Source organism: Triticum aestivum, chromosome 7D, assembly GCF_018294505.1.
Source record: "Triticum aestivum cultivar Chinese Spring chromosome 7D, IWGSC CS RefSeq v2.1, whole genome shotgun sequence".
In the NCBI taxonomy this organism is placed as follows: Eukaryota; Viridiplantae; Streptophyta; class Magnoliopsida; order Poales; family Poaceae; genus Triticum; species Triticum aestivum.
This window is the reverse complement of record NC_057814.1, coordinates 101,371,351-101,398,421: the sequence shown is the minus strand read 5'-3', so window position 1 is coordinate 101,398,421 and position 27,071 is coordinate 101,371,351. Positions and strand designations below refer to the sequence as shown.

At 50.2% G+C, this 27,071-nt stretch overlaps 1 protein-coding gene across 1 annotated transcript; it reads left to right on the top strand.

The window, feature by feature from the left end:
* Window positions 1-20,163: 20,163 nt before the first annotated feature.
* Window positions 20,164-21,420, top strand: LOC123165658 (thioredoxin H2). The gene is made up of 4 exons (XM_044583350.1): window positions 20,164-20,383; window positions 20,604-20,782; window positions 20,897-21,022; window positions 21,115-21,420. The coding sequence occupies exons 1-4, from the start codon at window positions 20,305-20,307 to the stop codon at window positions 21,247-21,249; spliced, it is 519 nt and encodes a 172-aa protein (XP_044439285.1). The 5' UTR covers window positions 20,164-20,304; the 3' UTR covers window positions 21,250-21,420.
* The last annotated feature ends 5,651 nt before the right edge of the window (window positions 21,421-27,071 follow it).

Genomic DNA, 27,071 nt, shown 5'->3' with positions numbered 1-27,071 from the left:
TCAGATCCCGAACTGACGTGGTTAACGGAAACCTCCGGGTTAAAGGTAACACCACGACGCTGCCTCGAGGGCTCTCCCTCAGGGGCAGGGGTAGGATGAAGCATCGGGGCTGCAGGAGTAGCAAGAAGTGAGACCACTCGGCAGGAGTACTGAGAGGGTTCACGGCCGGAACGCCTGTGCTACTCGGGGGAGTAACCGGCGAAATAGGGGAGCTAGAGCTAACTGGGACATAAGGGGTAAATCCCAGTGAGGATGGAGTACTGGTGGATCTAGTAGTGACCAAGGTAGTGGCTAAAGCAGTACGGGCACGAGTCAGCTCTCGAGCCAGCTCGTGGATCATCAGATAGCTAGCAGTCATATAGCGAGCAAGATGGCTAGCAACACTATCAGACTCCGGGTTAACGAGAGGAAAACGAACACGACCGTTGTCGTGCAGAGATGGGTAGTAATAGAATCCTGGGTGATGCTGCATTTGAACCTCGGTATAACGAAGCTCGACAAGAACCTCAAATGCGGCAAACTGGACAGCCTGAGAAGCGGTGGAGGCGTAACCGCTCCGAGAAGTGCGAGTGTAAGAGCCGGAATCGGAACTGGTGTGCAGAGTAACCACTGCGTGATACTCATACACTGAGTCTGCTAGACGCTCCCGGTACACACGGTAGACTGGTTCGTCTCCATGAGGGTACAACCGACGCCACACGTTGTGGAGAAGGTGCGGTGACGTGTACGGCATCAACTGCAACTGGCACGGATACGGCACCGGAGCCATCTACACTCACAACCATTAACAGGTTAGCATTAAAATAATAATCAAATGACTACAATGCAACAACCAACTATAACTGCTACCGACACTCACATTTACTCGTGTCTAGCGTCCAGTTAACACGTCGTTGTCTAGCGTGGCCTATAGTCAGCGCGGCTCTGGTACCAACCGTTGTGGCACCCCAGCTCAGAGCGGCCGGTTTACCCTGCATTGCCAGCCCAGAGATCATGTCTTCTGGCAACACACAACATATTGGTACAGAAAACAACCGCTTTATTGATGCTAGCGGAACAGAGTTCATATTACAACAGTGGTCGAGGCCAAGCGGCACACTCGGTGCGGCGGAACAATATGTACATTATTTAGTGAACATAAAGGGGCCTCGACTCGAACAACAACGTGGCAGCGAAATAACGTCGTAGCGGAAGCTTCATATCACAGGGACACTGATGTGGACACGATCTAGACTCGAACAGCGCTCCTTTCCAACGAGACTTTCCTGAAATCTGGCATGACACGCCAGGTCAGTACATTGAATGTACTTGCAACCTCACAACTAGCATAATCATAATGACAAACAATATCATGATATTTAACCAATTATTAATAATGCAACATTATATGTCAACATGCTGTGATCAAGCCCGAACGTCCATCAGGACAGCTTACCAACTGTGATCATCTCTGGACCACAAACACACCACCATAGTGGTCTTTCTCAAGAACAACTCGGGATCCTTACGGCGATCACAGCCACGACCATCATTTGGTCCCAAATACCTCGATGGCCTTTCTGCCATCCATTGACAATGCAAAGTTCATAGCTTAGTGTGCAATTTTTATTAAACGTTGACTCATGGTGGGACCTAGTACGAGGTGTCCATGACCGTGGACTCGGCTATCGATAGATTATACACTCTGCGGAGGTAGCACACTGTACCAACACCACGGAACCCATGGCCTCGCATTCCCATTCGGGTGGACCAACGTCATTCTGACAAAACCCCTCCATTGCCACAGCCCTCTCCCGGCCACTCCGACCCAAATCCCCAACGGGCTGGTCCTGGGTAGCCCCGTGTCTACCAAAGACACCCCGACCACCGTCGTGGTCAAAACACTCCCACTCGGGGACTCGGTACCATAATCTCATCAACGAGCACACAAGATTATGTGTGCTTACCGGGCCAGGGCAAACACGACATAATCTTCCCTAGATGGAGCACCGACCAGAGGCCGTGTCAATGGACCGAATCAAGGCCTTCCCACAAGGAAAATGTGGTTGCACTGGAAAGAAACTCGATTCAGCGGCACCATGACCCAGTCAACGGTATATTCAAGTTGAGTTATATTCAGGATTAACTTTAAACTAAAAATGACAGGTGTCATAGCATGCCATGAAATGCAACACAACACATGCATCACATATTGATAAAAATGACTGACGTCATCCATATGCACACCAAGGATAAACGTCAACAACTCATATTACTCTACTTGCTCAAAATGACTCACAACTTAACCAAAATATTTTGCAACAAGTTTTATTAATTTCCTACGCAAGAAAGTAACTCCGATAAATTTTTCATATGCTTGACCAAAAGATATCCTTATCAACAACTCTTAATTTCTTTATCACTAAGTTGGGTTCAAACATTCTGTAAGACAAGTAATATGATTAAACAAGTATTTAACAGAATATTTTCTAACAAATTTTTATCAATTTAAGAATGCAAACACAAAGCTTTAAATAATTACTAACATGCAAAACAAAATTATTTCTAACATCACCTCAAATAAATTTTAACTTTCTTTACCCACTTAAACTAGTTTCAACTATTCTGTAAATCAAGCATAACAACTAACCAATACTTAACAGAATACAAATAATTCAATAATTATTTAAATGCATGGGTTAATCATTTCATTTAAGTGAGAAAATCACAAATATTCAAATGGCATCATAAAAATGTTGTTGTGGCTTGCCTTAGTGCAGATGAGGTTCACAAGCCTCCTGGTGATCCTCAAGACAAGCCTCACCTTCTGAAAATAATTTTAAACACAAAAAGAAAATATCAAGAACACTTCTGAAATTCACCAGAAATTCTAAACAGCTCAGAAAAATCTCATCTTTGGTGAGTTGTTAGATTTCCTTTCAAAGAACACAATGCAAAAAGAATCATCTCATTTGGACCTATGGTTAAAAAGTTAAAATTGTTTGAAGCTCTCTGGAATAAAAATGAATTTGAATAAAAAGAAACAGCTGGGGGTGACGTCGAAGGCGTAAAGCCCAGGGGCGCCACCACTTGTACCGCTTCACGCGTGTATTGAGTGGCTGACTAGCGGGCCCCGCTAGTCAGGTGGGGGAAGAGGGAGAGAGAAACAGAGAGGGCCGCGGCTTCGCCGGAGCTCTCGCCGGCGACGAGGGCTCCTTGGCCCAAACGAGAGGGAGGGATTGAGAGAGGGGACGATGGCGCACCTGCCCGTACCCGTAGCGTGGCTAGGGGTGGTCGGACGGTGTCGGAAACTAGCTCGCAAGTGGAGGCAGAACGTGGAGGTCGCCGGAGTTGAGGAAGACGGCGAGCAGAGGACACTCCAGAGGCTCCAAGCGGGCGAGATGGCCTCACTGGAGAGAGGCGGAGGCCTTGGAGGGGTCGCCCAGGCCTGGGAGGGGCTGGAGCTACCGCGGCGACCAGAAGGGATCGCCGGCGAGCTCGAGCTCGGGGACGGCGGCCCGTGGCCTGCCCGGCCGGGCTACGGCTTCCTACTCGATCGTGGGGTGTGTGTGAGTGCTGGATGGTGCTCGATGAGGCTGGGGTGGCTCTATTTATAGGCGAGCAGCGAGGGTGCTTCGGGCTCCGCAGGTGGACACCTGTCCACGGCGACCGGCGACGAGCGGCGTCAGTGAGAGGGGGAGAAGGCGACGGAGGTCACGCGGCCACTGTGGGCGAGCGGAGACGAGCACAGGATCATGGGGATGGCGACGAGCACAGTGCGCTCCGCATTGTTGGGCTCGCCGGACCTTCCCTGTGCTCACTGCGGCGAGCTCCGGCGTCGGCGAGTGCTAGGGAGGAGTTAAGGACGTCGAGACGATGATGGTGGCGGGGTTTGGCATGGTTGGGCAGGCGGGGAAAGCGAGCATGCTCGAACAGAGCGCTCGGCGTCACCCAGAGCGCGTCGACACGCATGCCTGGCATCGTGGACACGCGTGGTCACCGCGCGAACTCTCTCCTTAGGCCAGCCTTCGTCCAAAAATCATGTCTGGCATGTTGTTCGTGGTAGTTTTGAAGTTTACCATGGTTTGGTTTGCATCCAGGTGCAGTAGAGAAGATTTTACAAGCTAGGTAAGTTTCTGGTCAGTAACTTTGTGATGTTACTATGATCAAATGGCTGGGAGTTTGGGGCTGTGCTTTGGAGGCTAGTTATAAGTTACTAAGGTAAAGATGCACACGAAAGTTCAGGTCAAATGGAGCAAGTAAAATGGTAGTTGCTGTAGAAACCACCATTTCTGTCCAGAACAGAAAAGATTTTCTGTAGCAAAAATATTCCAAAAAGTGATGAAATATTTTTGTTCAGGGAGGTGCCCTAGGGTCCCTAGAATATTTGTGAATTATCTTAGAATTTTCTGAGCCATAAAAATTAGGGTTGCCTTGAAGCAAACAGATCTGGCTTAGGGTTTTTGAGAGAAAATGAATATTTTTATTTAAGAAAAGTATTCCAAAGGTTATTTTGTGGTAGATCAGAAGTGAAGTGATGGCTTGGGAGAGAAGTGAACACTTGGGTGAAAGCAAAGGATGCCCAAGTGTTTAAGTCCAAATGAAGAGATTCAGAAACTCCAAGTTTCAAAAACTTTCAAATGAAATTTCAAGCAAATAAGAAAGGGCAAAAACCAGGCTGTCACAAACGTACAATGAAAAGGAGGCCGAGTTGGATTGGCATGACGACTTGGACGCCCCGGAAGGAGAGCGCGACATAGCTCGGGCTCGCTCCACATTCTACCAACAGCATGCTCGGCACTATCAAAGGAGGGAAGATCGGGCGAAGGCCTACAACATAGGCAAACTAGTCCTCCGCCTCCCTAAGAAGCAGAAGCATAGGTTCTCGCCCAAATGGGAGGGTCCTTTCATAATCAATGACGTACTAGTAGGAGGAGCATATCGTCTTCGCAATCCAGCAGAAAACCACCTCGAACCAAACCCATGGAATGCCGCTCGTCTTCGGCGCTTTTACGGCTAGTCCGGTGTCGTCACTCCCATGTTATTTGTTATAATTCTTTTCTTTTTACTTTTTGGAGCCGTCACCTCCTGGACTATGTTCGGATAAACCGAGCTGTGCTATGCTTTTTAAGCACGCCTCTTCACATGTAATAACCAGATCTACCTCGGGGCTCCTCTCAAGAAGCCAATCAATATACTCGTCATGAATTTGTCTCTGCCATGTTTGCACCCTTCTTGTACCCTCAAGCCATTATATGCACCAATTTGACTTAAGTTTTTGCCAAGCTGGGTTGCCTGGCTCCTGTGTTTACCCCCTATGTTTCCGATTGTTCAGCTAGGGGGTAAAGGGAGCACCTCTGCGATTGCTATCACCGGGTCAGCCGTGTACGTACCTTAGACGGGTGAAGCTGAAAGCTAGCGTTCTTAAGAAAATAATGGGTCGGCCACAAGGGAAGTGAAAATAATTAGGCATTTACCGCCGAGGATTTGATTCCCACAATGAATAAAAGACCGCACACTATTGATATTCGGACGCCATGTCTATGATCAACATGACGAGCCCGAAGAAAGTAACCCTTGAAGGAACTATTTTGTTCGGAAGATGTTTCTTACGTCAAAAAGTAATATAACATAACTCTCTGCGTGCTCTTTTGTCTGTTCACGCCAAATGGCCGGATCGCCTAGTTACCCGAAGTGATTTCCTGTGATACAGATCACATAGCATGGAACACTCCCCCGACCACTGGTCGGTGAGGTTGAAGCCGATGGCCGGTTAAGACAGTGTTTCACAGGACGGATCGAGAAGACTCGATGTATAGTACATAGATACATAGAATCAAGCCCCCTACTCCTTATCAAGCTATCCAAGGCACAGTCCTCTTGGGAACACCGAGCAGCGGGCATAACTTGGCCATACACCAGGCGAAGTGGTATTTCTTGCCCATCCGGCCGTACCGGTCCAACACGAGCCATGTGATTCGGCTCGAGTTTTGTAAACCGGGTCTTTACCATCGCCCAGGCCTCGCGCGCTCCTTCTTGACAAGACGACGTCTTCCATAGCTCAAATCGATGCCACGCTCCTTTAAAGCGACTCGCCAATTCGACCATGCCTTCTGGAGGCGTCTCTGTTGGCCATAATGCTTTGACCATACTTTTCATGGCTTTCCGAGCTCTCTCGTGCACAATGGACAGCTCCCTCAAAAGATTCCCCCCAAAAGAGCTGACCTCTTCTTTAGATGACCAGTCAGGAAACCTAGCACAAGGCACGACGTGTCCTTCACAACTAAAGCACTGCAAGTATATCTATACACGGAAGACAAGCTATCACTCACCAAACATGCCACCCTTCAATCTCTGGTTCTCCTTCGGGGCTTGATCCTGTTGAGTATTTAAACTCTCAATTTCTTCGGCCTGGTTTTTGTTCTCTGCTTTCAATTTGTTCCTTTCCTCATGACTTCGTCAGTACTCGATGAACAACTTCGTGTTGGGACTCAGCGTACCTTTGAGCCTCCTTGGCCGCGTCCAAATCCTTTTGAAGTTGACATATGGATTCAGCTACTATAAGGTTTGTGTTAAACAAGGCACCTGAAATAGTTAACGCATTATGAAACTTTTCCCTTACCATGGGCTTCGTTGGTCTTGACCGCCTCTAGCTCGGCTTTTGCATCCGCTAGCTGTGTTCGGCTAAGCTTGAGGTCCTCGAGCAGTTTTTCACTCTGTTCCCTCGAAGCCTGCAAAAATATCAAGAAAATCATATACTTCATTTTTTTGATAGAAAGACTGTAAGGGAACCCCCTACAGTATAATTGGTGCAACAAACCCAAATTGCAAGTACCATGCCTTGAACCTGGGTGGGTGGGAAGGCATCAACCCCTTCCACCACTAGGCTATGCCTTAGTCTGCATAATCATATACTTATTGATCCTTAACTCGTCCGTCCCGCCTGATTCAAGGCTTGGGGGCTACTGGGTTAGGACTCAAGACCAGTTTTTAAACCAATCCCGTACCTATATGTTATCGGACAGGAGGTTGGCAATCCCCTCTAGCCCGGTTCGGGCCGCTCCGAGATATGCGTCCACTAAATTAAACGCATTGAATTCCTGATTGGAAAAGGCAGCGTGGCGCAAGGATTCCCTCCGCTGTAGTGATTCATCACACTTTCAACTTCAGAATTAGTTACCGAGACATCATCTAGATTTTCCAGAGGCAGGTCTAAGGAAGAATCCTCCGCGTTGGTCCCGGTCCGAACCGAAGACCCAAGTCCGGGGTTACATCCTGACACCTCCTGGATGTCTTCGGACGGCGATGGTGGTACCCTTCTTCTGCAAATCTCAAACGATGTTAAAGAGAACGTATGGTGGAAGCATTCGCAATGACTTTGATACACTACCTTTGGGCCGGAGATGCTGCTCCCGCAGCTGCCTTACGCTTGAAAGCTCGTTGTCGACTGGCGTCGACTCACTCGGCGCCGCTCCGGTTGGTGTTCGGCGTGTAGTTCGCCGACCTTGGGAGCAGAAGTCAGCACGCTTGGGATAGCGCGGGCCGAGCGCCCCCTTCGGGAAATGGCCTTCTTGTTACTTACAGCGGAAGAAGGGAGGGCCCCAGGATGATCGGCGAGGAGGGCCACCTTGGTACTATCAAGGCTCTCATGGAAAAAGACCCTGTCCTCGAAATCGATGGACGTCTCGGGATCATAATGAAATCACGGGTCATTGTCACGAGAATGGCTCTCTGGTTGAGGAGAGGGGCAGCTAATGGACTCTACCTGCCGCCTCCAGTTCTGTTCGGAAAAATAGTGGATTTGCTAAGTATATGGATGAGTCGTCCGGACTGTGCGATAAGGTTAAACTTACCCATTTTGGAGGGTTTTAACTTTCATAGCCGTCCCTGTTCCTTACACAAGCAAACTCTTCTTATTCTCCTTTGAAGAGATCGGCTAGCATTGCGGCCATGGTAGCCTGATTATCCAGCCCTTGTCTCCTGTAGCGGCTGGCGTCACTTGTCCCGTTATAGCACCACAAAGGGTGCATTCTCAGTTGAAGAGGTTGTTCGCACCAAGCTATGACGGCGGCCATCACGTCGAACATGGTCAACTTCCTGTGGGTTAGCAGCCGGACCTTGGCGGCCAGGAGTTGCACTTCGGCGCTTTCTTTTTGGGACGGGCTCTTGGGCTGCCAGTTGAACCCCTTCTTTAAGGGAGCAATGGAGTATTCAGACAGCCCCATCCGAACTGGGTCGGATAGGGGGACATCTTTGATGTAAAACTATTCTAAGGTCCATTCATCGGAATCCTTCTTCGGGGTCCCGATGGGATATCCGGTTCCGGCTATACGCCATACCTTGGCTCCGCCTACTTAAAAAATTGACCCCCCCTCCCCTCCCGCGGGTACGGGGGACGAGATAGAAATACTTCCTCCACAGATCGAAGTGGGCCTCGCAGCCCAATAACATGTCACAAAGGGCGACGAAGCCGGAAATATGTAGTATGGATCCAGGGGTAAGGTGATGGAGCTAGATCACATAAAATTCTAGCAAACCTCGCACGAAGGGATGGATGGGAAATCCTAGACCTTGTAAAAGGAAAGGCACGAAACATACACTATCTCCCTTACTTGGAGCAGGTAAGTTCTTTGTGAAGGCCTGACCACCTACATAAATGATTCTGGCATGGACAGGGACGAGATCTGCCGCGTGGAGATATCCTTGCATTTGGAGATTGCTCAGTTGGAGGAGTGCAACTGGGTAGCTTGCCGGCCCAGTCACCTAGGAGAGGGCCATGGGGGCATGAGGATGAACTAAGGGCGCGATTTGACCTGAGGTTTATTTGGGATGGCCTTAGTCGCTTGCGTAGGGATGGGTTAACCACCCGTCGCGCTCCAGATCTATTAAATAGATAAGCCTCTTGGTCCTGAAAGTACATTTTGGTAAAAGAACGCTGGACCATTTGCCTTCTAAAGGGCGCACGCAAACTGAAGGTTGTCTTTAGATCCTAATAAAAATCAATGCTGGGAGGCATGTCGGTGTCAAAACCGGCGGATCTCGGGTAGGGGGTCCCGAACTGTGCGTCTAGGATCGATGGTAACAGGAGACGGGGGACATGATGTTTACCCAGGATCGGGCCCTCTCTATGGAGGTAATACCCTACTTCCTGCTTGATTGATCTTGATGAATATGAGTATTACAAGGGTTGATCTACCACGAGATCGTAATGGCTAAACTCTAGAAGTCTAGCCTATGTGACTATGGTAATGTGTCCTTTCCGGACTAACCCTTCCGGTTTATATAGACACCGGGGGGATCTAGGGTTTACATGGAGTCGGTTACATAAGAAGGAATCTTCGGTCGCCAAGCTTGCCTTCCACGCCAAGTAGAGTCCAATCCGGACACGGGTACAGTCTTCGGCCTTCATGTCTTCATAGCCCATCAGTCTGGCCCATGGATAACAGGCTGGACGCCCGAGGACCCCTTAGTCCAGAACTCCCTCAGTAGCCCCTGAACCTGGCTTCAATGACGAGGAGTCCGGCGCGCAGATTGCCTTCGGCATTGCAAGGCGGGTTCCCCTTTCCGAACTCCAAGATAGTCTTCGGACGCGATAATAGTATCCGGACCTTCCAGATACACACCATACATAACCTCAGAGAGAATATATATTTTCACACGAGTTCTATCCGCTGACAGCCTTTTTTAATTACACATCATCACGTCTGTTCGGTCATAATTTCGAACCGTTTCTCGTCTGCTGCTCCACGTTTTGAGATGCGGTTGCCATTGGCACGTCTTGTCAAAGCAGAGATCGTGTCCCCTTATCGCGGGATTCTCATCAATGCGGGCATGGGTAACCCAACCGTGCCGTTTATAGAGCCCTTGGAAATAGGCGAGTTTTCAGGGCGAGTGAGGAGGCATTTAATATTCGCTACCTTTATAAGGGGATAAGGACTCCCTCTTCCTCTCTCACGCCGTCTCTCTGTCTCCGTCTTTCCAATCTCGAGCTCCGGCGCCCTATTACTCATCTCCTTTCCACTCCAGCAACCATGTCCGGATCCGGAGGTCAGGGCAAGTGGATGGTCTCCTCCGTCAAGGAGGAGGACATTACTGAGCTTCGGGCAGCCGGGTATTTGGCGAAGGAGATCACCCACCGTCTGCCGGCCGAGGGACAAGTCGTCCCCACGCCGAAGACCACTGAGAGGGTAGTATTCATCCCCCATTTCTTCCGTGGGCTGGGATTTCCGCTCCACCCTTTCGTCCGCGGGCTGATGTATTATTACGGGATAGATTTTCACGATCTGTCCCCGAATTCCTTCATCAACATCTCGGCGTTTATCGTCGTGTGCGAGGCCTTCCTCCGCATCCAACCCCACTTCGGGCTGTGGCTCAAAGTCTTCAACGTAAAGCTGAAGGTGGTGGATAGACAGCACGTGGAGTGCGGAGGTGCCATGGTGAGCAAGTTACCCAACGTCTCCTGGCCGAAAGGCACTTTTGTGGAGACAGTGAAGGAGTGGCAGAGACAATGGTTCTATATCACAGAACCCCGCGGCACCACCTGGGCCGCGGCTGCCGAATTCTGCTCCGGTGCTCCCATGCGACTCACCTCTTGGGTCGAGAAGAGTCCGGACTGGTGTTCGCCCGATGAGCTGATAGCGTTGCAGACGCGCGTCCAGAGCAAGATAGCCAAGGACGTCAAGCTCGTCGATGTGATCCAAGTGATGCTAGTTCGCCGGATTCTCCCATGCCAGCGCAAAGGTCGCCCCCTATGGGATTTCCATCTGAAGAAGCATCGGACCCTGGTGAGGCTCTTCGAGACCACCCACGAAAATGCATGGAAGTTGCTTTTTAAGGGCAACGAGAAACCGCCGGCCATGGATTCAGACCGTGGTCACAACTGTAAACACCCCGCCAGCGAGGTATGTTACTTTTGATGTATCCCCAACTTAAATGCTTCGAGGATAATGTCTGAGCTTTTATTATTTCTCTTTCAGGACAGGATGGAGAGGGCGAAGTGGATCCAGTGTCCGGCTCCGCTGCCTGAAGAACCAGTCATCCCGCGTCTAGCAAAGATGCTGGTACCGGCGCCATACAAGGCACCGGAGAAGAAGGCCAAGAAGAAGGCCATGGGGGCTAAGAGTGGGCCCCGCCGCAAGGGCGCTTCGGACGTGACGTCCGAAGATGATGAAGCTCACTCCTCTATCCCTGAGGACAATGATGAGGAAGAGGAGGAGGAAGAGGAAAACAACCCTCCCCCTGAGGAGGGGAGGAAGAAGAGGGCGGCTTCTGCGCATCTGGAAGCAGAAACGCCCAAGAAGGGGAAGGGCGCCCCAGCGGTCGATATCGCGTGGGACGTTGATAGTAGACTGGAAAGACGCCCCCGCACTAAGCCCCAGGCCGCATCGTAAGTGACATGGCTCGCTCATGCGCACATCCAGCCCTTTCTTTTCATTATTTTGACATAGTCAACTGTACTATTGCAGTCCGGCCCGCGACCTTATCCAGCGATCCTCATCCGCAGGTTCGCTGGCTCCGTCTGAGATGGCGAGCATGTCGCCACCGCCTGCTTATTCCCCCGGGGGCAGGGACGAGATGGAGGTGTTGTCCCAGAGGATCGCTCCGAACCGGGGAGGAGCCCAGGACATCGTCCGGAAGGCGCCACAAGGCGAAACCTCCACTGCCGGATACATGGGGGAACCGAACCCCAGGGAGTCCGACGAAGAGGGCCACATCCAGTTCGGCCCTCAGCCGAATACGATTCCGGGGACTCATATGGCTCCGGAGTCAGGCGAGCAGCCCCCTCTGAGAGAGGGGCGCGCCGCTCGCACCGGTGGCCCCCGTCCATCCAGGGGCGCCGGATAACCTGATGGAGGCGCTACGAGGCGCCTCCGTCATGGACGAGCACCGTGTCCTTATGGGTGCGGTGATCGAGAAGGTTCAGTCCGCCAAAAGCAGACTGAATGAAGCCTGCAGCAACCTGTTGACAGGTTTTGAGGTAAGAAAGAGAAAAAACCCATGTAGACCGCAGCCCCTGAGACACTGTCCGGTGTTCAGCAAGAAGAACCGGACGGAGGATCAATCCTTAGTTATAGGAGAGTAACTGAATATGTATCGATAAGCAAGCGTCGCTGTTGGCCGCAACCTCGCATGCTGCCGAGGTCTGTCAACTGAAGCAGAGGCTGGAGCAGACCGAGAACGAGCTCGGCGAGGTGAAAATTTGGCTCCAGGAGAAGCAAGGTGAATGACGGCTTGCTATGTGTTCGGAAAAGAATAAGCGCTTTATATTGACCGCGGTGTCATGATATGTGCAGGAGCCGCGACCGAGGTCGAGGCCCTGAGGAAGGCCCTGGGCGAGGCCGGGGAGAAGGCTATCCAGCAGCAAGCCGCCCGTAAGAAGCTCAAGGCCTGGGTCAAAGAAGTCCAACAGGAGCTCCAGGATGCAGTGAAAAAATGTGAGACCTTGGAGAATGATGCGTCGGCTCAAGGGGCCGAACTTACCAAGGCTCGTCAGAGCGCGGAGACCGCACGGAATGAGGCCCAGGCAGCCCTCCAGGAGATCCAGGAGTCCAAGAAGATCACGGCGGGTAAGGATTTTAAGATGCAAAGCAAGTATGCGGAGAAGCAGTACCTTTTACTAACCCGGGTTCGGAGTTCCCCAGGGGCTTTTGCTGATTTACCACGCAGTGTATCGGACGCCATGGAGTTCTATCGAGCCGAAGGAGGGGGTTCTACGGAGAAGCTCTTCTGGTCGCAATATGCGGTGTCGGAGCATCCCGTGTCCTTCACTGATCAGCTGAAACAGCTGGTGGAGCTGCACAGGGTGGCCGAATTAGCCATGAAGGATTTAATAATCCGGCTATGGCCAGCCGAAGCTATTCCTGGCAGCTACTTCGGACTCGTGAGGCGGATGGTGAACGTTTGTCCTCGGCTGCACGTCGTCAAGCGCTCCGCCTGTATTGAAGGTGCCCGTATGGCCTTCGCTCGCTGCAAGATGTGGTGGGCGAAGATGAACGGCGTTGAAGTTGCCAGTGGGCCGCCGGAGGGCAAGGAGCACCGCACACCCGAGCGATATTTTGCGGATGTCGTAGAAGGGTCTTGACTTGTAGCAGCACAATGTTCGCAGGACATTGTATTTGAATGAATGTATTCATGTTGCCTTTACCTTGTATTATGAAAACAAAGCCTGTTTTTGTAATGTCATTTTATTATGCTTTTAATTGTTTCCTCCTGTGCGGCGGTGTTGCATGTAATCTGAGGGTTGGCCAGTCGTCGGCTTCTGCCCTCGCCTAGGTAGTACGGAGGTGTTCGGGATGGAATCTAAACAATCTTGATCCAATTACATGGTCCTTGAGGGAGTTGTTTAGCGCAACGAACAAGGCAATCAGACTATACGGCTTAAATGCCCTCACTTAGCCATAGGAGTTTTATAATAAAGCATGGGTGCAGCCCCTGGTTTGAGCCAGAGTGCTGTCAGCATCTGATCGGGAAGTGCCGATCTCTCGCATAATGCGGAAAAAATCTCCAACGATTTGTAACCCTCGAACAGCTGACCGACTCTCACCATATCATGACAGTCAGGTTTCGGCTTTCTCTACTGAGGTGCTCATCTGGTCAAGGCCAGGGCACAATCGCAGTAGTTCTCCCTTTACTACCCTAGCCGATTCAGCGAAACGTAGGGTAGCAAGCACAGGAGCCGGGCAACCCAACTATTGACCAGAGACATGATTCGGAGCCAATGCATATAATGCTAAATTCGGGGTGCCAAACTTATCTATAAGAAGTCTTCGGACTTTGCTGCCATATTATGGGACGATGTGGGAGCCCCTGGTGAATATGAGACGTACCAAATTGTACATATGCGATCAATAAGCAAATCGAAATAAAAATGAAGTAAGAAATGAAAACCACAGAAACTGGGTTGCAAACCATTATCATTATAACTGTATGGATACGTCAAGGCCTATACTGTACAAAAAGTGCAATAAGCATCCAGGCTATTTAACATGCCGGAATTAAGAGGGCGCAGCGTGCGGGTCCTGGGAAATAAGTAGAAATACCGTCCGGAAGAACGTGTAGAGGTTACCCTACGCACTGGTGCTGCTTGCCGTCTTTGTATGTCGATCCCTCGAAGGGACTGGTTATCAGGCACACGGGAAAAAGAACCTAAAACAAAAGAAAAAAAGGGGTGGAAGTATGTGTGAGTCCGGGGTTGGTCAGGCCGTAATGTGGACCACAAGTTGTGCCTCCGTCAAAGCCCATGGGATTTTGAGTGCATAATTATGTGCGCGTGGTACGAGTGCCACTACTTGATCAGGGATGGGACGGAGGCCGAACTGCTAGTCAAGCTCCTGACGGGCCGAGTTGTCCTGTGGCAGCGTAGTTCGGACCTTCTTGACGGTGTCCGTGGGCTCGGCAGCCGGATTGCGGATCTGCTTGAAAAGGTCGTTCTGTACTTCTGCTGCTAGGGCGGCAGTGTGCTCCTCTGTACGGAGGGAGCGTTCCGTATTTCCATTAACTGTTATGACGCCGCGTGGACCGGGCATCTTGAGCTTGAGGTAGGCATAGTGTGGCACCGCGTTGAATCTAGCGAATGCGGTTCGTCCAAGCAGTGTGTGGTAGCCAGTGCGGAAGGGGACGATATCAAAGATTAACTCTTCGCTTCGGAAGTTATCCGGAGAACCGAAGACCACCTCCATCGTGATCGAGCTCGTGCAGCGGGCCTCAACGCCTGGTATGACTCCTTTAAAGCTAGTCCTTGTGGGCTTGATTCGTGAAGGGTTGATGCCCATCTTCCGTACTGTATCCTGGTAGAGCAGGTTGAGGCTGCGTCCACCATCCATCAGGACTCGTGTTAGGTGGAATCCGTCGATGATTGGGTCAAGGACCAGTGCGGCCGAACCGCCATGGCGGATACTAGTTGGATGATCTCGACGATCGAAGGTGATCGGAAATGACGACCATGGATTGAATTTTGGGGCGACTAGCTCTACCGCGTAGACGTCCCTGACTGCCCGCTTGCGCTCCTTTCTCGGAATGTGCGTGGCGTATATCATGTTCACCGTTTTGACTTGAGGGGGGAATTTCTTCTGCCCCCCGGTGTTCGGCTGCCGGGGCTCGTCGTCCTCGTCCTCACTTTGTGATCCCTTTTCTTTCTTTTCTGCATTTAACTTGCCAGCCTATTTGAAGACCCAACAATCTCTGTTGATGTGATTGGCTTGTTTTTCTGGGGTGCCGTGTATCTAGCATGGACTGTCGAGTATGCGGTCCAGGCTGGAAGGTCCCTCGTTGTTCCTCTTGTAGGGCTTCTTCCGTTGGCCGGACTTGGAGCCGCTGAATCCGGTGTTCACTGTGGTGTCATTGGTGTTATCACCATTGCTTCGGCATTTGTGTCTATTCCGCCAGAGCTTGTCGGTGCTGTTCCTGGCCTCAGAGGGGCCTGCCTCGTTGGCTGTGTTTTTGCTTCGGGCCAGCCAGCTGTCCTCACCCGCGCAAAAGCGGGTCATGAGTGCTGTGAGGGCTGCCATGGATTTCGGCTTTTCGTGGCCGAGGTGGCGGGCGGGCCATTCGTAACGGATGCTGTGTTTGAAGGCTGCTAGGGCTTCGGCGTCCGGACAATCAACGATCTGGTTCTTTTTGGTTAGGAATCTAGTCCAGAATTTTCTGGCTGATTCTCCAGATTATTGAACTATGTGGCTTAAGCCATCGGCATCGGGTGGCCGGACATATGTACCTCGGAAGTTGTCGAGGAAGGCTTCTTTCAAGTCCTCCCAGCTGCCGATGGAGTTCTCAGGCAGACTATTTAGCCAGTGTCGAGCTGGTCCTTTGAGCTTTAATGGGAGGTATTTGATAACATGAAGGTCATCTCCTCAGGCCATGTGGATGTGGAGAATAAAATCTTCGATCCACACTGCGGGGTCTGTTGTTCCGTCGTATGATTCAATATTGATAGGCTTGAACCCCTCGGGGAATTCGTTATCCAGCACCTCATCTATGAAGCAGAGAGGGTGTGCGGCGCCTTTATAGCGGGCCGCGTCATGGCGCACCTCCGACGAAGTCCGTCTGTGGTTATCGGCTCGGGTGTGATTGAGTCTGTCACGTCCGAATAGGTAGCTGTCATCCCGAGTAGGGAAGCGTCCCCGCGATCCGTATATTGTTCTGGTGTGTCCTGCTCTACTGTCCAATTCCTGCCGAAGGTCATACGTATGGTCCCGAGCTGGTGTGTCCCTGTGTTTTGCGAGGCGGTGGGGCGGGCTGTTGTTCGGCCTGAGTTGCCGTTTTATCCCGACCGCGGGGTGGTCGGTCTGCCGCACTATCCCGACCGCGTGGTGGTCGATCCGCATTGCGCGAGGGAGGTATGGGATCTGGTGCCTCCTTCGAACTGAGGTAGCAGTCTGCGTTTTGGGTAACTCTTGGCTGGGCGCTTGAGGCCTTATTCTTCGGCTGCCAGGACGTCTGTCCATCTATCGATGAGTAGGTCTTGATCTGCTTGGAGTTGCTGCTGCTTTTTCTTTAGGCTTCTTGCAGTAACTATGAGTTGGCGCTTAAAGCGCTCCTGCTCGAGGGGTGCCTCGGGCACGATGAAGTCTTCATTGCCAAGGCTCTCATCGTCCTCGAAGGGTGGACGATAACTATCGTCATCCGGGTGATTGGGCGTGGCTTGTTTATCAGGCTTAACCTGCTCGTTGTCTTGCTCCTCCTGTTCGGATGCGGCTCCAACAGGGTCTTCATTGTTTTCGGCGTCGCCCGGAGTACTGTTTTCTCCGGTGCCAGTGTTGCCATCTTTTGAGCGACGAGGCTTAGAGCGACGTTTAGGGCGCCAGCGCCTGGACTGTGTTTCGGAGTCTTTATTCGCATCTGGCTCTTCTTTGTCGTCGCCAGATCCTTTAGGTGTATCAACCATGTACACGTCATACGAAGAGGTGGCCGTCCAACGTCCAGTGAATGGTGGGTCTTGGCCTTGCTCCTTGTCGTCATCGTCGTCCATACCGTCGATGTCTTCGGAGCCATAGTCGAGCTCGTCTGTTAAGTCCTCGACGGTAGCAATGAAGTGGGTGGCGAGTGGGAAGCAAAATTCCCCATCATCAGCCTCTAACTCAAACTGAACATAGTTCAGCTGCGGGTCCATCTTCAAGGACAAATTCTTTAAAGAGTTCAGCACATCGCCCAAAGGCGAGTGCTGGAAAACGTCAGCGGCGCTGAATTCGAAGATCGATAACCGATCTAGCTCGGTGTCCGTAGGCGTACGCAGTCCGAAACTTATAGCCGGAGACGAATCCAAAGTTCCGTTAAAGCAAATATTGCAAGGTGTGGAGTCCGTGTGCGGCCCCAACGCCGCAGACTCTGTAGCCTCGGACATTACGATCTGCTCCGGATCTAAGGCCGTTGCAGCAACAGGAACTATCTCCTGGGTGTGATCCGATGACAGATTTAAGTCATGTTCACCAGAGCGAGGAGGAGCGATCGCCGCGGTCTCGAACCCATTGAGGATCAAGTCTCCACGGATATCCTCTACGTAGTTCAAGCTTCCAAATCTGACCTGGTGGCCAAGGGCCTAGCTGTGGATCTGCTCCAGATGGCCAAGCGAGTTGGCCCACAGTACGAAGCCGCCGAAGAAAAAAGTCTGTCCGGGGAGGAAGGTTCCTCCTTGGACAGTGTCGTTATCAACGATTAAAGGGGCCATCAAACCTTTTGTCGATGGCACAGTGGAACTCTCAATGAAAGCACCAATGTCGGTGTCAAAACCGGCGGATCTCAGGTAGGGGGTCCCGAACTGTGCATCTAGGATCGATGGTAACAGGAGACGGGGGACACGATGTTTACCCAGGTTCGGGCCCTCTCTATGGAGGTAATACCCTACTTCCTGCTTGCTTGATCTTGATGAATATGAGTATTACAAGAGTTGATCTACCATGAGATCGTAATGGCTAAACCCTAGAAGTCTAGCTTATGTGACTATGGTAATGTGTCCTTTCCGGACAAGCAGTATAGCTGATGATTATACACTCCGGCATTGGAGGCCAGTTCAGGGGCTACTAAGGGAGTCCTGCACTAGGGGGTCCTCGGGCTGCCGACCTGACTTTCATGGGCCGGACGGGAGGGCCGCACTATTAACTATTAGAAGACCGAACTATGAAGAGACTTCGTATCCAGATGAGAAGATCCTTGAAGCCTTGGTGTGTCCTCCAAGTCAAGAAGAATCGGCATGTTTATTCTCTCCTTCTAACCGACCATGTGTAAGCCAAGTAACCATGGTGTCTATATAAACCAGGGGGTTTAGTCCGTAGCCAAGACCCATCATCCTACTAGCCTAGGATTAGTTCATCTGATCTCGTGGAAGATTGACTCTGTAATCCTCATATACACAAGCAATATAATCAAGCAGGACGTAGGGTTTTACCTCCTAGAGAGGGCTCGAACCTGGGTAAACATCGTGTCCCTAGTCCCCTGTTCCCTATTGATCCAAGATCCACAAGTCGAGACACCCTATCCGAGATCCGCCGGTTTTGACACCGACAGACATGTCGAGGACTCCAGCCAAGCTCCCGCTGCTAGAGGCCCACCACTCGAAATGTTTGTACTCGAGATGCCGAGGACGTTTGTGCGGGAATACAGTAGAAGAAGAAGTTGAGATCGACACTACTGGAATATTTATTATGTACGGCCATGTTTGACCCGGGTACAACACGACGTAAGAGTTGTGTTTGTTTTGCATGATCGGTTGTGCAGGCTGTTAACCCATATGATCAAATTGGAATTAATCTCATATATACAACCATCATGGCACATGATTCACACACGTCCGCTAGGGACTAATATATTTTAGACTCGTTAAACTGACATGTCTGATAGTGGTTGGTGACATGATTCAAGAGTCGCACAGATTTTTTCAGAACATGGGTGTAATATTTATAACACCTGTAAGTGGAGTCTATAAATAGGTCTCTACCTTTTAGCCTCATTTTGCATTATGAACGGCATCATCAATAAGACGGAGGAACAGAGGGTAGACCGCATAGCCTACTATTCCTAACACAAACATCGATGGTCTTAGGTGGGAAAGCTCCCCCTTCCGCGTCCATTTTCTAAAAAAAATCTGAACAATTCTAAGAGCCTACGGAAGTTTACATAAAAATGGAAGAATGGAAAAACAATTTCACGTTTCAAGCAGGTCCTGCATAGTTTCTGGCCCAAGGAATGGAGGGCCAGGAATATAGTAAATCTATGTTGAAAAACTAGTGTGAGTGTGGAAGAATTGGAAATTCTTCTTTTCTAAACGAGTGGAGTTAGAATCTTTAAAGGCGCGCACACACACCCCACACGCCACCCCATCTTTATTCCTTTAGGTCTCTTTGCTTGATGCCCGCTGCGCCTAATATTCTCTGATTCTTTTTTTTTGCGGATAAATATTCTCTGATTCTTTGATGGAGCCAACTTCGAATTTGCACCGCAGGTACGCTATCCAATGGAAAGATAACGTCTTGAACCTCAAGCACAAGTGGGCGTGCTGCAGATGTGAGCACCTGGAATTTGATTGGATTCTGACATTTTGTCAATGAATAGGAAGGTGGCCTTCGTTTATAACTTTTGAGAATAAATCCCCAAGAAAAATGCATTGTTTGGTAAATGAAACCAACATCTAGATCAGTGGTGCATTGTTGACTGGAGGTACGTAGTAGTAGCAGTGTGCAGGAAAACTTGAGTTTTAAAAAGCAAAAAAGAAAAGAATTGAAAAGCATTATTCTTTGCCGCCACACAGCAGCCTTGGATCACGTACACCACAGGTGCAATACCTTCCGAGCATCTATTCTTTGTCCCACGCACAGTGATGGAATATAAGTGAATTGTTCATATTTTTCTATTTGCTTAAGTTTTTGAGTTGAAGATATATAGGTACTCCCTTCGTTTTTATTTAGTCCGCGTATTAGGTTCAGTCAAAGTCAAACTTTGCAAACTTTGACAAAATTCGTAAGCAAAAATATCAACAGATACAATAACAAATCAATACCATTAGATTTATTATTGAATGTACTTTCACATCATATAGATTTATTATCGTAAATATTTGTACATTTTTCTATAAACTTGATCAAACTTTACAAAGTTTGATTTTAGGCAACACTAATATACAGAGTAAATAAAAATGAAGGAATTACATACAACTTAATATAGAGGGACGTCCAGGGCGTACACGAGACCCGCAAGACTAAGCTTTGGGAGCACATATTCTTTGCCGCATCCAGACGGCTGATCCACCCGTGGCCTTAGCTCACCGGCCCACTATATAATGCCATCACCTTGCACTGTCTTACTCCTTCCTCACGAGCTCACCCCACCTAGTCCAGCATGAACAGCTACTATTACTACTTGGAGGACTCGCGGCAGTGGTTCTGGTGGAGCGCCGGCTGGCGCAAAACTAACGATGGTATGCATGCCGCGGTGCTCCCTGCTTCATCTTTTTTTCTTTCTTTCTTCCTCTTTCTATTCGAGCGCGCTAACAGAAACGATGTGCGCACACAGATCTCAGATTTTCGGTTCTGGACCCCTGTTTGTTCTCTTCATGCTGATTTATCCAATAAAGAAACTTTCTTACTTTACTGTAATTTTAACTATACCCACTTCCTTGATTTTGTTTAATTCTGTAGGCAGACGTTATCCTGCAGTTAATATAGTTATATTAACTGAGGTCTCCTTCGACTATGTGTTCGGCAGAGAACCATTAACCGAACCCCCTCAGGATAGCTCTCCCGGAACTGTGATCTCGATCAAAGATATGGAGGAATGGCAATCGCGTTGGGACAATTCTGCTCGATACAACAAGCTGGTACGTACGTACCTAACCTTGCAGCGCTAGCTTTTCAAATTCCTTCTTTTTTTCTTTTCTTTTCTGGGGACTCGACCTTTAGCTAGCACAACTCTAATGTTTGAAATGATCTAGTTGGTGTATGCGTTCTACGACAAGAATTCCACACTGTCCAAGGCCATGGACAAGCTGTTGGAGAAACTCGCCAAGCAGTATAAAGGCAAGGCAGACTTCTGCAAGTTGGACGTCGACAACTTCGAGGTACAGACACAACCAGATGATTCCATGCATGTATCATTATTTGGAAGCGGACGCGCGTGCTTATTGCAATCAATTATTAACCGTACGTGCAGTTTTTGGCGGGGCTTTGCGGAGTGGAGGGAGCGTATCCGACGTTCGTGCTATTCAAGAAGTGCAAGCAGGTGGGCAAGGTCGTCGGCCTCAAGGACGACGAACTCGAGCGGAGCATCGAGCGAGCGCTAAACTAGTACTCAATGTTTTTCGTGTCAAGACTTATAATATGGCCTTCATATACGCATCGGGAGTGCGAGGTACATGCATGTGCATGCTACAGAACTACTGTATGTAGCTGGAATAAGCATGGTACGAAACTTGTCGAGAGATGTTGAGTATCAGATGTACTACTCCATGGACCTATATATGCTCCTGCATGGTATATGAGCTAGAATTTTAGGAGACATAAATATTAAAAATTCATGAATAAATTTAGCATTTATAACTAATCAAAATTAATTATCTGTTGGCGCAAATTTAGGGCCAACACACGAGAGCACTAGAGCGTGCGGATCGCGAACAGATCGAACGGCAGTACTGCTACACAGATCAATCAGACCGGTCCAGCATCCCAGTTAGACCGGTTTCCTAGGGTTTAGCCCAAATCGATCGTTCGAGAAGATAACTACCATGCCTACGTGATGGGGGACGGCTAGGTTTACGAGCAAACCAGCAAAAAGATAACCAACGCACTTACAATGACGAAGACCGGAAATCCGTTGGTGCTCCCGGGAGCGCGCGTTCCTGCACGCGAAAAATATATTTCAAAGTGTGAAAAAATTCTAAACAAAAATTTGGCACATACATCTCGACATTATATGTGTGCCCGTCAAGTTTCGGAGAAAACCGACATATTTTGTGGCTTGTGTAAAAAAGACAAAAGGATGTCTTGTGAAAAGCATTTTTTAATACCGGATCTTGTTTTTTTCACACGCGACACATAAGTTGTCGGTTTTTCGTGAGACGACTTTGTGAGCATGTACAATATCGAGATGTACGAGCCAAGTTTTTGTTTGAATTTTTTTGACATTTTAAAATATGTTTAAAACACATTTTAAGAACCAGGAGCGCGCGCTCCCACGTGCCAAAACGCCACTCTCGGCGAAGACCGACTAGTTTACGAGCAAACTAGCAAGGGAAAGTAGTGGCTGAACCCCATCTCGGTGCACACACGATGCACCCACGCAAGAAAACATACCAAAACATTTTGAAAAAAACTGAAACATTGTGAAAATGATCATTAACAAATGTCAGTGGCTTGCCAAGTTTGGTGGTCAAATGACATCAGAGGGGAACTGTATGAAAAAAATAAAATTACAAATTTTGGTCAAACAGTGTATGTATTTTGAGTAATTTTGTCTTTTTTATAGAGCTCCTCAAATCTCATTTGACCATCAAAATTTGCAAGCCGCTCTAACATTTGTTGATGATTATTTCCACAAAGTTTCGGATTTAAAAAAATATATTTTGATATGTTTCCTTGTGTGGGTGCATCGTGGGTGCATCAAGGGTGGGTGTAAAAAAATCACTCTCAGCTAGCAAATGCCATCGCCGGGACCCAATCAGGGCGTGTACGTCGTTGGCGTGCCCTTGATCGACCAGCGAGACTTGGAGCATCTCCAGCCGCGCCCCCAACAAGGCCTCTCAGGTGACTTTTCGGCCGCCGGGGCCGAAAAATTGGCCCAGTCGCGCCCCCAAGGGCCCATTTTTCGCCGGCTCAGGCCGAAATTGGCACCGGCGGACCCAACCCCAACCCGGCGCGTTGGGGGTGCTCGGGGGCGCCGAGCGAATCGTTTTTGGCGCGAAAGAGCCGCGGGACCTCCTTGCCAGCGACTCATCTCTCTTCTTGCCGCTTCGCCGTCCTCATCGCCTCGTTTCCCGCGGCGAATCAATGGCCAAGCTGCTGCGCGCTGCCGTGCCGGTCAGCCTCCTCCATTGATACCTCACGGGCGGCGCAGTGAAGACCGGACGATGCGCGTCCACTCGCCCGCCACGCGTACACGCGGCGGCCATGCGTACGCGCGGCGCCTCCGCCTATATAAGCCGACCCCAGCGCGCCGGTGACACGCACAGAGTCTCCACCGCCAACACGCCATTTCTCCCCCTTTCCTCCCTCCCCTCTCGCCGTCTCCAGTTCAAAGCATGGCCGAGCGCTTCCCAGGCGACGCCGCGGTGGCGAACGGCTTCGGCCGGCGCCACCTTCACGAGGACGAAGCTTGGCTCCTCTTTGAGGCGGAGTACCCGGTCCCGCCGGACATGCGGGTGCCCGGGGCGTGGAGAATCAGCGCCGGCGGGGTCCCGGTGCCACCACCGCCCACCGGGGCGGCGCGGCGTGCGGAGATTGCGCGTATCCGCGCCTCCCTGCCGCGGGCGGCGAGGGAAGGTCCACGGTATGTCCCCCACAGCCCGCTCTGGGAGCCCTACTTCTGCCGCCGCCACGCCGAGCAGCTCGAGGCCACCAACGGCGTCGTGCCCTCCGGAAGGCTCTACTTCGAAGGGCGGCGCCGATGGTGGGGCGTGCCCGGCCGCACGCTGGAGGCCGTCCTCGAGTACATCGAGGGCGGCCACACGCCGAGGCTGGAGTACCCCGCTCCCCCGTCCTTCTCTCGCCGACGTGGGAGCTCGTGGGCGCCGAGGCGCATGGACCCTGGGGCCTCCTCCTCCTCGTCCAGCCGCTCGTCCGACTCTCCCTGCCTCCGCCCCGTCAAGCCGGAGCCCCAGGACACGCCTGTCAGCCGGCGCACCCGCAGCTCCGGCGTTCGCATCGGCGACTCCACCCCCGCCTCTGGCCGCCTCGTCCTCGTCGCGCCTAAGCCGGAGCCCGACCTTACCGCGGAGTACGAGGAGATAGCCCCGCGCGGCTTCTTCGACAAGGACGCCCTACAGTGGGCGCAGGACGACCACCTCCGCGACGAGATGGTCCGGCAGCGCCGGGCCCTGGAGGAGATAGCTGCCCGCAAACGTGGGCGCCAGGACGAGCACGGCGTCGTGATGCTCAACAGCGACGACGACGAGGACGCCCCCGGACCGTCCAACCCACCGCGCCAACCGGGGGAGGGTTGCAGCAGGGATGGCGGCCGCGGAGGAGGCGACGACGACGACGACGACGACGACAGCGGCGGCGACTACACGCGGTTCTACAGCCTCCTCGGCATGTAGAACTGCAAGGGCGGCGGGCGGCGAGAAGCGGCGAGGGAGACGGCGAGGAGCAGCCTAGTAGCGTTTTTCTTTCTTTTTTGTAAAATATTTTAAATATGAACGAACTCGCCGAAGTTTGGTTGAATTTGCTCTGTGTTTGTGCCGGAATTTAAATTTTCAAAAAAACGTGGACGCCGCGACTGGGGGCATCACGCCTCCAGCATGCGGTTTGCGCCGGTGCACCCCAGGGGGCGATTTTTAGCGCCTCCTGAGGGGCCAACGGCTGGAGATGCTCTTAGGACGCCATCTCTAGTCGTGTAGATCAGTAGAAAAACAACATAAAGATTGGAAGAGAGATTTAGGGTTTAGAGATAAAAAAGTAAATGTTTTGATCCGATTGGGTTGCCCTCAACTGGCCGTGGCCTTTTATATTCAGAGGGTAGGGTAGTCTTTCGCTAGTAGGAGTAGAAGGTTATACAAATCCAGTGTCAAAAACACAACTCCTAACTCCGATTAGGCTGGTCAAACCGGTCAGACCGTCCATCCCAACCGGTCTAACCATTTTTTATTAATAATAATTAATAATCACGGAATTATGAAAGAAGGAAAGGATAATTCCTAATTTGAGAAATAGGAAGAACGTTAGGCATTACAGCGTCCACACGCGGACGCTAGTATAAGCGACGTCCAGATTGGGACGCTAGCATTGATCATGGCCACCGTTAGGTTGGGCCCCATCCGCAATCCAGCAGCTTTCGCCCATTATCGCCTTGGCCACGTCTCCACGGCCGCCACCGCCGACCTCCACCTCTCGTCCCCGCGAGCACATATCCACGGCCGCCGCCGCCGCCCTCCACCTCTGATCCCCGCGACCACCTATCCACGGCCGCCGCCGTCCTCCACCTCATCTCTTGCCAAACTCCTCAAGGCCACCTCCCTGTAATCCCCTCGTCCACCTCCTCACTGTCGAAGTAGGTTGCGCCACCACGGCGAGATTGGCGGAGTTGACGGCCCTTCTCTCTTCTCTCGACCGCTGTCACCACATCTGTTCCGTTCCTCGTCCCTGCATTCCTTGCAGCCTCAATCTTCACCCACCGGAGCACAGGACGGTAGGTACTGTTATTTTTCCCTTGAACTGTATGTTCTTCCTGATCTCCAATTGAATAACACACTACAGTAGATGCTAGCAGATATCTTCTATGTATTGCATGGTATTTCTCTCTTCTTCTGATTAATAGATTGGTATTGATACTGCGCCAAAAAAATGTCTATTCCTGAATTTTCATGAGTGTAAGTGTGCAACCTGGTACTTGTATGTAGTTGACAGTTTAGATTGGTATTGCAACCAATTTTTGTGGTATTTCATACAACCTCCACATGCAACTGTCATCAATACACTCTGCTACAAGTTTAGATTGACTGCTTGTACTATACTTCACTTCCAGGTTCTTCATGTTTATGTGAAATTCACCAAACGCAATTTTTAGGTGCTCTTTTGAATAAAAAATTTGCTGCTCTGACAATGGGCTTTGAAAGTGCTTCTTGCATCCAAAAAAACTTTCATCTGCTGTCGTCTCTGTTAGTACAGATATGTCACCAAAGGCTCTCACACCATTCTGTCCACATGTACGCATGAATGGAAATGCATTAACATGATGCATAACTCTTGGTTCTGGATCTTCGTCTAAACTCTGGATAGGTGCGGCATCAGAATCATGCTCATCGTCATCATCATGTCCCATAGAATCCTCCTCTGGCTCTGTATCCTCCTGATCATATGGGTCATTGGCAGTACTTGCTGGAAAATCATTTGTTACAGTACCATGAGTATAAGATGGAGCATGTGCCATGTCAAAGTCGGGACCACGTGAACTAGAATTTGGAAAACCACCGATAGATGTTTGATGCAATGATGAGTGCACTGCACTTCCATACCTTTGTGATTGACTTTCAATTATTGCTATGTTGCTTCCACCGCTGACTTTGCTCAACATGTTTTGATTTGGCGTGATGTTAACATATAACTCTATCACTTGCCACGTTGTCCGGGACTTGGTCTTCTCAAAAATCATGTTCCATCCTCTTTCCTCATATATTGGAATTAACTGAAAATAATGTGGTCCAGGAGCTCCAATATCAAAGCGAGCTTGGATATTCAGGTTTGTTTGAGCACTGACATTAACATGTCCAACTCCTCGACATGTCTCACTCTTGATATCTTCAAAAGTAGTATTCTCGGACGCTGGAAATGTTAATTTGGGAGGAATGGTATACTCCACACCCATGGATCCATGTTGCACTTCACCATCCACGTAAACCAGAACGATTAACATGTTCTTATATGCACCTACAAACATGAACATGCAACAAGTAGATATCAAAATTTGAAATTGATCTACCATAGACTCATGACTGAAATTTTGGTTTCTCACAAACCAGCCAATTAAGGACCATAATTCAGGAATAACAATCCAATCATATATAAAGTGTCTGCTTGTAAACCATTGTATCAATTGCATAGAAGATCAAAACAAAGGAGATTCGATAGAACAGTACAACAACTAACATGAACCAAGCACAAAATCAATTGGAGAATCCTAATGGAGAGCGACTATTGAGACCATGTCGCTCTTGTGATGATCGGCATTGCCCGACTGCCAGAGATTGCTTACCGTATGGCAAGGTCTAGGAGCGAAGACTGCATCCGTACTCCTGTGATGATCGGCATTGCCGGTTGCCAGAGATTGCTTACCGTATGGCGAGGTCCAGGAGCGAAGACTGCATTCATCCTAGGGTTTAAACCTCGCGTAACTTCTGTCTGTCATTAGGAAAGACTCGGTTTAGTCGGATCTGGTGGCTAGGCGAAGCACTTGACTGG

Excerpts from the sequence above, each read along its gene's own strand:
- LOC123165658 (XM_044583350.1), top strand. The coding sequence starts at position 20,305 with ATGAACAGCTACTATTACTACTTGGAGGACTCGCGGCAGTGGTTCTGG. Across the intron at positions 20,783-20,896 it reads CTGCTCGATACAACAAGCTG|TTGGTGTATGCGTTCTACGA; the intron begins GTACGTACGTAC and ends GAAATGATCTAG. Across the intron at positions 21,023-21,114 it reads TGGACGTCGACAACTTCGAG|TTTTTGGCGGGGCTTTGCGG; the intron begins GTACAGACACAA and ends CCGTACGTGCAG.